This window comes from Parasteatoda tepidariorum, chromosome 5, assembly GCF_043381705.1.
Source record: "Parasteatoda tepidariorum isolate YZ-2023 chromosome 5, CAS_Ptep_4.0, whole genome shotgun sequence".
Lineage (NCBI taxonomy): Eukaryota > Metazoa > Arthropoda > Arachnida > Araneae > Theridiidae > Parasteatoda > Parasteatoda tepidariorum.
Genome location: NC_092208.1, coordinates 23,886,730 through 23,898,672, shown reverse-complemented (window position 1 = coordinate 23,898,672; position 11,943 = coordinate 23,886,730). Strand labels below are relative to the sequence as shown.

The window sequence follows — 11,943 nt, the reverse complement described above, 5'->3', positions numbered from 1 at the left end:
CAGGAAAATAATAGTTGCAAAATTCACAGAAACTACCAGTTCTAAGCGGCATGCCGAAAGCTTGGTTGCCAAAATGTCATTCCGTCACACAAGTAAAAAGTTCATAAAATTAAAAATAAAAAAAATACAAAATTCTTTTTTTTTAGTTTATGAATCACATTATACCAATAATAATGATATGCATGAGAAAAAATCATGTTTATTTGAAATTAGATGCATAGAAACTTCAATTAATTGTCATCATGCAAGTCAAAATGTCATTCCGTCACATATGGAATTGCCCTGAGTTGAAGGATCCTTTTTTCATTTGTGTCTAGATGTGCTGGTTCAGGTGGCAGATATGCCCATACTTTATATTGTAAAACAACACATATTAGCTAAAAAGTAATATCTATTTTCCTGAATTACTATTCAAGTTGGTAATCAAAGTATATGCCATGAATTTTCTGATCGTGAATAGTCATCACATCACTAAATAAACATAAATACATTAGTTTGGAACTGTTCAAGTACATAAAAAGTGCTACAGGAAAATCAAGTCAATAGTTTGGAAATTATTCAAACTGCATGATTTTTATTTTATTTGCTGCCACTTTTTAGAATAACACTTAACAAATTTTCACATTGAAAAAGTTAACAAGTGTAATGTTACATACATAGATACAAATGCTATTTGTAAAAATTGTTAAAAATTTACCCTCAATACAAGATATTGGGTGAAATCAATATCTCCTCGAAAGGTTTTGTGTAATATCTTCACAAAAAAACAGAAATTCGGTAAAGTAACAATAAAGAGCTCTGTGTGAACTTTCAAAATGACTATCATGTCACATAGAATCTTCCCTTTTTCAACTCTTCATGTACACAATTTAGTATTTAATTAATTTTTACTGTCATATTTGAGTCGAAGTTAACAGTTATTTAAATGTAGTATTAATAATTATTTTAAAATTTTTTAAAAGGATGATCCGTTGAAATCTCAAATGAACAGTTTTCTTTTATCTACTGCAAGCCAACAAGAAATTCAAGGTTTGGATAATAAAGTATGTGTATTCAAATTATCTGTTTTAAAAAATGCTGTTTGTATATCATTTAAAAGATTATTTACTTATTTTTGTATCCATTTAATTTTATATGAAATAATATAATAAATTCCTTTGATCGTAAATTTCAGATTCATGAAACTGTTGAAACCATTAACCAATTGAAAACAAATCGAGAGTTCTTCCTCAGTTTTGCCAAAGAGCCTCAACAATTTATCTACAAGTGGCTTATCTCTCAGACTAGAGATCTTAAGGTAATATTTATATCATTTTTACTCACTGTTATTTAATTGTAATTGTTTAATTATGGCGTGGAATATTGTGCATTATTGTGTAATCAAATATATCTACACTAATTGGGTATTGTTAAGTGTTTATAATTCATCCTTTGTGATAATCTGAAAATAATACCATGGAAAAAAAAGTTTTTTTTTTTGGTTAATAAGATGTTAAAATAGAAAATTGTGTAGCAAATGACATTAAAAATCTTTATATGTGATACAACTCTTAAAAGTTTTTTAAAAAAAATCTAGCTGAATAAAGGGGTTTTAAATTTTTTTTATTAAACTATTTCTTTGGAAAAAAATTAAGAATTTTTTAAATGAGAAAAAAATTTTATGAACCTAATTTATGCAATTAAGCTTAATTTCAATTTGCTGCATATCTTGGACTCCTATTTTTGATTATGAAATAGCAAATTCCTGATATGTCAGGTGTATCAGTCAATCGCTGAAAAACTTAATCTAAAGCTTTTTAAAATTAAAAAACAAAAAAGTATTAAATCTATATAAGTTTCTCAAGTTAAAAATATTTCACATTGTTCTTTATGAATATGATACATTTGCCATCAAATAACGATGCATTAACAAATGTTGTGAGGCAACTACTATGTTATCATTAAATCCACCAGTCTTCCAATTGGTAGCTTTATGGCATGTTTAAAAAATTTTCCTTGTTTTACATTTTTGAAATACTCTTGACTAAATTATCTTAACCTTTCGTTGCCTAATTTTTTTTAAATGTAGTTTATTGTTGTAGAAACAAAAAACCTTTAAATGTAAGAAAAATAAGATGAGAGAAAATGCAAAATTAATTGTATATAACATATTAAAGATAGTTTTTGAAAGTGATAAATTGATACATAGTTATTCATATCTATCCCATTATTTATCATACAGCTATATTTTACAATCAACGGATGTCTGAGTTTATTACTTGTTTATAATTTGACCTTCCTAATTTTCATAAATTTGGGTGTTTGAAAAATTGACTTAAACATCAGGATATGCATCAGTGTTTAAGGCACTAAGATGTTATAGAGCAGGGCCAGAGTCTGTCATCCTCAATCCGGATTTTCAGCTCGCTCAGATTTGAGATTCCTCTTAATCGATAAGTACTAATTTGTCTGGGAAGAGAGCCAGCCGATGTGTACGCTGACCACATTGCCACCATCATGCTGTTTGTTACAAAATTGTGGAGCCTTAACCTCTATAAATAATCTGCTGTTGCAGGAGTCCTTTTAATCACTAAGATTCACTCTGATTTACCCTTTTTTTACTGCACCAAACTTAGAAATAGGAAATTTACATAAAGAACTTAAATTCTAATTTTCAATATTATGCAATAAATTAAATAAAAAAATTTACTCATGCTTTTAAAATGAACATATCTTTGCTGACATTACCAAGAACTTTTTAAAACATTTAATTCTTTTATTGGTAGTTTTTTAAAAAGTAATTTTAAAGCAATTAACACTTATAATGGTCATAGCACAGTAGTACTTAAAGAGTTCCCATTGTGTATTCAAAAACTTAAGGAAAAAAGTTCTCACTTGGAGATGACATTTTTGCTTAAAAAAGTTTTTAATATTGTGATTATATGTATAATACATTGAAGAAAAGTGCAGGCAGGGTTAGTGTGTGAACATGACCTCAGGTAATCTTCGTCTACAATTAACAATTCAATTATATTGGTATACAGTTAATAAAATGAAGATGCTTTGCAGTTAATCTTTTTTATTCTGAGAATTGAAAACTTCCATACGTTTAATAACCGAAATTTTTTTTCTTCTTCCTCAGACTATGACAGATGTTGTTGGTAATCCTGAAGAAGAGAGGCGATCTGATTTCTACTATCAACCATGGGCTCAAGAGGCTGTATGTCGATACTTTTATGGTAAAGTGAACCAACGACGAGCTGAGTTGGAACAAGCACTGGGCATTCGAAACACATAATTTTTTTTTTTAAATAAACAGAACATTTGAGTAACGATAATTATTGTTCACTGTGAAAGTGTCTCCTTAGTTTAGTTTACACATATTCCAAGTATTTTAATTCTGCGATATGTTTTAATAAAATATCCATTGTAACATACTGTTTTTTTCTTTATTTGCAATATTTTTTAATGATACAGTCTTTAGAAATTCTAACATTTATTTTTCAGAAATAAATGCTTAGAAATATTTTGCTTGCCATTGTTGTAGCATAGATTGGATGGTTTTGAGAACTCCTCCAGACTAAAAGGTCTGGGGCTGTCTGCTGATATGGTAACAAGGGAGAGCACATTTCTAATGGGGGTGCAATGGAGGAATGATGGTGTCAATTGGTTTACTTACGCTGGCCTATGCCAAAATTGTTCACCCTACACCCCTATTAGAAGTGACTTTTCCTCGTAACCATGATGCAAGACTAGTGTCTAGAGGAGTTCTCCTGAAAGCCGCACTATAAATTTGTTATTTAATCAATCTAATAATATATTACTACTAACAAAACAATACTTGCAGTTTTATTTTGTTATGGAGAAAAAAAGTTTTTTTTTGAGGCAAGATTTTATATATTAGTATGAATTGGGGGAACTAATATAATATATAATGATTCAAATTTGTCTTTTTAAAAAAATACATCTCTCTGACATTTGATTTAAACAATTCAGTAATATCAGATTTGTTAAATAGAAAATATATGGGAACTGTTTAATAATTTCCTTCTAGCTAAAATAGTTAGCAGCAATATTTACTGAATTTTAGTTTCAAAATTAATTGAAACTATTTTTTTTCATTATTTGATCAAAAAACTATTGAACGAATTGCAGCTTTTAATGAAAATTTAATATAGGGCTATTCACTACTTCATGTATGTAATATGAATTTAGGTAATCTTTGTTTGCTTATTTTTTTACACATCATTATCAATTCAGTAGGATCAAAAATATTAATCTGAGAAATGTGTTTATTTGGTATATATTTAATTTTAAAAGTCATTGGGTGTATTATTTAAAAAGTATAACTAACAAGTAATTGAAAAAAGTAATTATTTATTTGAAGAATAGAATGAGCAACTCCACATTAAATATATTTCAAATTATCCATAGAATGATTTTACGCTAAGTTTCATGTTCAATTTCTCAGGAACTATTCTACCTATTTTGTAATTTAAAATTAAATATTTTTAAATAATGTAAAAAAAATATATACCTTACAATTCAAATTTTTTTCGACTATTAAATAAAACATAAACCAAAAGTTATTTTTTCATGTTCTTCGCATGCTATTTTCTTTGGATAAATGAATTTTATAATGGTGTGTAAATGTTTTGCAGTTCGCTTAAAAAGTTCGAGATAGGGAAGAATACACAAGTAAAATTAACAAGTCCCAAGATTTATACCGCTCCCTTGATCAAACTATTGGGACCATATTTCCCAGATTGTCGCTATACTATATTATGCGGTTATAAATATGATACCAGGGTGCATAGCCATATTTTTTACAAAAAATAAGCACCCTTTAAGCACTCAAAAAATTTTTAAGTACTTTTAGGATCTACGCACTTGTAAAATTATAAATTTTTTTTTGCCTATTATAGAAAGATCTGCATACATACATATATTAAAAAAATGCAATTTAATTATCGAAGACTTTAACATGATAGTAATGAAATAATTTTTCACCAACGATGAAAGTAACATGAAAAATAAACTTTTCTTTTGCCATTAGAGAAAATTAAAATTTCTTGCAAAATGCAGAGTTGCACATGATGGTGCAAGAATCCTTCCTTTCATGGCAAATTCAGTTCAGTATACGCACATGCAAACCTGCAAGTATTGCATCAAACATGTAAAATTATTGGTGCTTTATATGCTATGGACCGATGGTATGCCGAAATGGATTGTTAAAACGTCGAATAGAACAATGTGGAAATCAATGCTACAGAAAAAATCACTCATTTTGGAAGAGAGAAAATTAAGCACTTTTTAAAAATACCCAATGAAAAAAGCACCTTTAAGGGTTTCTAAAAAACGAAAACCGACAATAAGCACTTTTTAAAACCCTACTCACCCTGTGTTATGTTTATTCATTGAAAGTAAGTTCTTATATCCGATTTGGTAACTTAAAATATTGTTTGTACAAATTAATGAGCATTTTTGAGTTCACCCCTGTGAACCATTAAGTTACAAGAAAAGAAAATCTTTAGATCAAAATAATTCAGGATGGTTTGTTTTTCTGCATTGTACATATAATTAAAAATAGAGTGTTTATTTTTGTTGATACAGATTAATGTATCAATAAAATGAAATAGAAAAAAAGATTTGTAGGTGCTTAATGCTCAAAAAAATATATCTTGAATAAAGACAAACAAGATACATTCACTAGAACCACAAGCAGCAAATTCAAGGTATCAAAAAATTACATTAAGACATTTTTTAATGAAACAGACATTTTAAAAAGAAAAGACTTTATTATAAAGTATCAGAGATAATAGTTCTATTCTATAAACAAATTATTGATTTACAGTTTATGGAAACACATATGAATAATTTACAGGACCATGTCCAGTTCATGACGTGTGTATTTGTTTCTAGTGTCATCCGGAATTCTGGGATATCCAGCCACCAAAGAGTCCTGGCCACCAATGTATAACGTGTTGTAAATTTTCCAGTACACATCTCTAACTTTTCTTGCTGGATGGAAAAGACCCTGAAATATTTGTTAAAAAAGGATAAGAAAAATTTGCTTTCAAAAACTGATTTTGATATCAAAACTGATAATTGAGTTTAGAATGCAATTCTTATCCAAAAATAGCTACCTATACTATCTAGATATTATAAAAAGAGAAATAATCCACAACCAGATTTGTTTCATTCATAAATACATTCCTTGAAGGAGAGTTTAGAGTTGAAATAGTTCGTCGGCCTTGAACATTAATTCAAGTATATAATTATGAACAATAATTCAAACTGATTCCCAAACATAGTTAGGAATAGCATTTGGTTGCTTTTCTTCACAACCAATTGTTTTTTCTCCTGTTATTTAACCAATATATATTGCCTAAACGAAACTATTCATATAAAATTTTGAGTAAATTAGAATCACTGATATAAAGGATCCTTCCCCTGATTTTTGAATATTGTTTTTAAAACAAATTGAGCTACCAATCAACTATCATAACTGTAACAGCTTTCTTAAAGAAATGGAAACTAAGTTTCATCATACTTTAGCACTGAGAGAAAGCAAGATTATGCGTTGAGTAAAAGAACTTATCATCAACCTTGAATTAATAAAAAGCATTTTCTATAATACAGTTCAATGCAATTTAAATTTTATATACACATGCATTCAAATGATTATGACTTTTATGTGCATTCAAAATAATTCTCTTTGGAAACAGTCTGAAATTTTAAAATTTGTCATAGATACAATAAAAAGCAACAAAACTAATTATGACAAAATATTAGATAGAGTTGTTAATAACTTTTAATTTGAAATTATGTTGCCAGAAATGTAGAATGACAAATAAATCTGTCAACTCATTATCATAATTTATATCTTAAAATGTGGTGTGATAAAAGTTTCTCAGAAAATCATTCAATTTGATTTGAATGATCCAAATGCAAATTTTGATGGGTAATTAGCTACTTAAAATTATTTTTGGCACTCAAGTTTTGAAAATCAATTCTTGATGATTTTCCCTTTAAAATTTTGTACAGTTAAATTTTGATTAAAATGAAATAATAATTTGGCTTAATTAAGTCCAAGAATTTAATCAGTTCTCTTTAAACCCTATAGCAGACTCCTCCTCCTATACGGATTCTCTGTATTTTCAGAAAATATAATTTTAGTGGTTGTTAGATTAATGTATTTATATTTTAAATAAATAAGTATTAAAAGTATTATTCTCCTCTCCCACTAAACATAAGAAATTTAAACAGATGCATATAAAGTCATATAGACTAATCCTTAAGTTCCAATATTTTTTTTTTTTTCCAAAAAATTCTTTTTTAGCTCACTACCACTGTAAAAAATAATTAGCAACAACATCAAATAGTTGACGTTTCTCTGCCCTGTAGTAAACTACAGAAAGTACCAGAACCTATTTATGGCTTAACATAATACAACCATAATGAGAACCATCTAATAATTATCCAATTCTAGATAAAAAAAAAATGAAAAGAAAATAATAATGAAAACAATACCTGTAAACAGTACTGCAGTATTTTAATTGGACCCAATGCAACTCGGAGGCCTTCAACAGCACCCATAAAAGCTTGTACTAAATGAGGTGAGGTTTCAAAGATGTTTGGCCAAACATAATTTAAAAGGTGAACAAGGGCATCTTCACAACCAAATCCATACACACCTAATGCCATATGTTGAATTGCAGCACATGCAGTCTGTCTATGGACCAAGTCTCTGAAATAGTAATTATGTGATTTTAGGAACTGAATAAATTTAAATATTAAAGTAAACAAGCAAATTGTAACAAAAGCAAAATAGCAGAGATTTTAAAATATAAAGTTATATATAAAAGGAATAAAGACCAATGAAAGGAAGGAGAGAAACAAAATTTCTCACATATCTTAGAAAATTTGTTTTAACTAGAGTCTCATTTATTTTGGAATGAGTTACATAAATATTTTTAAAATTAAATTCAGGTAATATAAAAAAGCTATACGGTAAATTAAAATTTAAATGAGTGAGAGTAAAAATTAAACAATAAATAAAAATAACTTTAATTAATCAGTATAAAATGGTCATAAACTTGTCTGAAAAAAAGAAAAGTAAGCAATACTTCATTGACAGACACTAACTCAAAAAAAAAAAAAAAATAAAAATAAACTAATGGTTTTATTAAAAAAAAAATCCTAACTTTCTAAGAAACAGATTTATTGAAATAAATAGGGATTTTTTTCTGCACATCTCATAGAATTCAAAGATGATAATAATAAAAAAACTGAAATGCTCAGAGAAAATAAATAAATATTTCATTTTCTTGAAAGCCTAATTCTCAATTACAATGAAATAAAATTATGATAATCTTAATTCCAAAAGAAGCAAGCAATATTGTAGTTTTTATTTTTTTCTAGGTGACTACTGAAATATATATAATAAACATAAGTAATCTGCTAAACTAATATAAATAAAAGTTTTATCTAGAAAAACCTTTATTTTTATGCTAAAACTAATTTTTACCTTGTATAAATGTAATTTCTTATCACATTTATTTAAGATTAGAAACAGGGCATTTTCAATTTTTCAAACTTGCCTTAATCCCTATCAACACAAATGGCACCAATGTATTGATATATATTTTTACAAAAACTAGGATATTAAGTTACAATATAGTAACATTAACTTATTTGTTAAAAAAAACTAAAACACTTATTTTTATATAGTTTTAAAATTAATCCAACATCTATTTCAATAATAGAAGAATGAAAATGTTCTAATACCTGTCCATTAGTGCATCTTCAAGGAGAGGGGTAACAGCATAAATGTAATCCTTCCCCATTTCTCCAATGTATTCAAATAAGAAGGAAAGGGATTTGAGAACACCATTCTGAACATTCAATTCAGGCACTCTATATTCATTCATCAAGGCAGGGAGGACGGTGAATGGAGAGCATGTTTCTGCGACAATAGCAATGGCAACTGTGGTACACACCCTGTTTTGACGCTCTTGCACCTATAAAAACACATGTGTTTAACATTAGTATGCATACAACAAAATTAATTCAAATTCTATTGCAGGTATCTTAGTTTTAACAAATAGATCAATTATTAATAGTGATTAATTCTACTAATTTTTATAAGTAACAGAGAATCTATGAATGCAAATCATGAAATAGTCTTTAAAATGTTTTAAAAAGAAATATGAATTTGTTTATAAAACCTGGTTGACTAATAAACTGAAACAAGCATCAAATATTTTTGCAAAATTTAACATAAAGCAAAAACCATAATGTTACTTTTCATACCATAAAATCCTAGCATCTAGAAAATATGCATTTTTGTAAATAACTGGTTTAACTAATTTGAGCCACTGAAAATAATTGTTTGGGAAATTAAAATTTTATTACAAATCAAAATTAATTTTACTGAGTTTGGAAATATGTTTTAATAAAACAAAATAATAAAAAAAAAGCTCAAAGCAAATTTTACAAACTCGTTATTCATAACGCAAAAGGCTTTAGATTCATAATACTTTTATCATATAAAAGTTATAATTAATAATTTTTTTGGTAAAAAAAAAAAAAAAAATCTCAGAAATTTTTAGAAAATAAACAAAATTATCAAACAATTTTACAAAATGTTAACTGCTTTATATGTCATTTTACAAATTATCAATTTTTAAAAGGTGTAATTAAAAATATTACCTATAAAATAGATCATATTGGCCATATTAAATGTTGTACGAGCTGTAAATGACACATTTACAGTGGTACAAGAAGTGGATAAAAGCATTACTAAAGAAAATGTGTTGAGCATAAATATCTCATTTTACATTTACCAATGAAAGCAAAAATTTGAAAAATTCAACTATTTAAAGTAGATTTGGTTACAATTACTTGGGTTAATTAAGGTTTTATTGTGATTATATTTTAAAATAATCTTTTTTTTTAAAGTCCTGATATTTACTAAAACTCATAATATAATAATGCACTTACTCTTAAGTTGTTCAATAGAGTTGCAAGTACATCATGAGGACCAATAGCCTTGGCAATATAACCAAATGTGTTGACTGTAGCTCGTCTGATAGCTTTCTTGTGTGCTTTTAGTAGTTCCAGCAGCTCAAAACATATTCTCATCCATTCTTTAGCTGAGACATACTCAGCTCCTCTATCTGCTATCCTACCCACTAAATCAATGCAATTCTCTTGTACTTTTTCATGTCTGAAAAGAGAAAATTATATTTGTAACTAATGAAATTAAATAGAGAAAGATAAATCAGGACATACTGTAACCACAATAGGGCTAAAAGTACTTCATTAAAAAAAAAAAAGTACTCTAGATTACATGAAATCATAGCTAGTAATAAACTTACAATTAGAATCAAGCTTATAGATTTTTTATCACTATTACTTATAACCTGGACACGAAATTTCCACTTGCCATTAGCAATTAAATATTCAGAGCTGGCGAGTAAGTTTCATCTTTTAAAAGTTTTAAACTAAAATATTTAATGTTGAAATTGTCTTACCCAAATGAATAAATTTGCTGAGTCGCCTACAAAACCATTCTTTTTTGAATCATTGTCATCTTCAAACCACATTTTTTAAAAAATTTAATATTATTCCAATAAATATGTTTAGATTTCGTACTTTTTAGATTCTCCAACTATTCTGGTGACTAAAAATTTTTTCATACTACGTTTGTTAACATTTAAATTTATTTTTGTATCTTTCATGTATGCAAAATAGTGTCGAGCAAAAAATTTTTAGACTGGCTAATCTCTTTAGATCTAAAAGTTTATGTCCTGGTTTATAATATTAGAAAATTATTTCTTGTAAGTGTGGTTCAATATTACTCACAATCATGATTAGAATAATAAAATGATTCTACATAATCACAATTAAAATTATTATCTGTAATTACATTTACTTGTAATAAATTATATTTTATCCAGTTCTGCATTCATCACAACCTTATCACTATCAGGTAATGAGAAACCTTACAATATAAACAAAAAAAGGCTAGAAGAAATAAATTAAAATATTTTTAGAAGCAATTTTAGTGCAGAAATTCAGATAAAATAATAAAAACTAGTTTTAATGTAACAACAGAATTTTCTTTTGTTGAATTGTCCAATAAATTCTTTTGTCAAATAGGATTCCATTTCATTCTGTTTTTTTTTTTTTTTTTTTTTTTTTTTTTTTTTTTTTTTTTTTTTTTTTTTNTTTTTTTTTTTTAAAGATTACTCAATAGCTGTTCATTTTAAAAATGGAATTTACCTGGGGGTCATTCCATGTCAAATCATACAGGATTTTACAAAAATGGCACCCACCGTCTCAGATTTTGATGAAAATTTGTACACTTATAGAATTTTTTGTGCTGATTTCAAAAATATCAATTATGTTTAAATCGGTTAAGGGGTTTAAAAGTTATAAGCATTTGTATTTTTGCCAAAATGGCACATTTGCCGCCATTTTGATTCATACATCAAAGGCTATTAATGATTGTAACTCACCTTATATTTATGATAGAGCAATAATTTTTTTTTTATTTTGTTCAGAATAAAGTAATCTGTCATATAAAAACTTTTTTTTTGCAAATAAGTATCTTACTTATTTAGTAAATGGGTCTGTTTTGCAGTTTTTTGATCAACGGAGTTGAGTAACTTCAGGAGATTATTTCTGGCAACTCGCCCCCTTCAATTTCAAAAATATTTTATTCAAAGATAGTTGAAAGTGCAAACTAACATCTGATATAAAAATTTCGATGGGCCGTTCACTCACTTTTTAAAAAAAATATTTTTTTCTTATGAATCATTATGCGTTAAAAGTACTCATAGTTTGATGATTTATAGTCCTTAATTATAACTAGAGTATAATAAAATGATATAAAAAAATGTGAATGGTAGAAAAATATGTAAAATAAAGTAATCATTTATTAAATTTTTTTTTCTT

General features: G+C 26.9%; 2 protein-coding genes across 6 annotated transcripts in view; one reads left to right on the top strand and one right to left on the bottom strand.

Moving 5' to 3' along the window:
• Window positions 1–3,416, top strand: part of LOC107451313 (Brahma-associated protein 60) — a 22,757-nt gene extending 19,341 nt beyond the window's left edge. For all 4 annotated transcript variants that reach the window (XM_016067374.2, XM_016067375.2, XM_043050777.2 and 1 more), the window contains exons 11-13: window positions 963–1,043; window positions 1,175–1,297; window positions 3,122–3,416. In XM_016067374.2, the coding sequence (XP_015922860.1) occupies window positions 963–1,043; window positions 1,175–1,297; window positions 3,122–3,277 (360 nt within the window). In that variant the 3' untranslated portion in view covers window positions 3,278–3,416. The remainder of the gene's footprint in view (window positions 1–962; window positions 1,044–1,174; window positions 1,298–3,121) is intronic.
• A 2,491-nt stretch (window positions 3,417–5,907) lies between these two features.
• LOC107451307 (splicing factor 3b subunit 1) overlaps window positions 5,908–11,943 on the bottom strand; it is a gene marked incomplete at its 3' end in the record, with an annotated part of 36,852 nt that continues 30,816 nt past the window's right edge. For both annotated transcript variants that reach the window (XM_016067361.3, XM_016067362.4), the window contains 4 exon segments: window positions 5,908–6,016; window positions 7,513–7,729; window positions 8,770–9,002; window positions 9,985–10,210. In XM_016067361.3, the coding sequence (XP_015922847.2) occupies window positions 5,908–6,016; window positions 7,513–7,729; window positions 8,770–9,002; window positions 9,985–10,210 (785 nt within the window).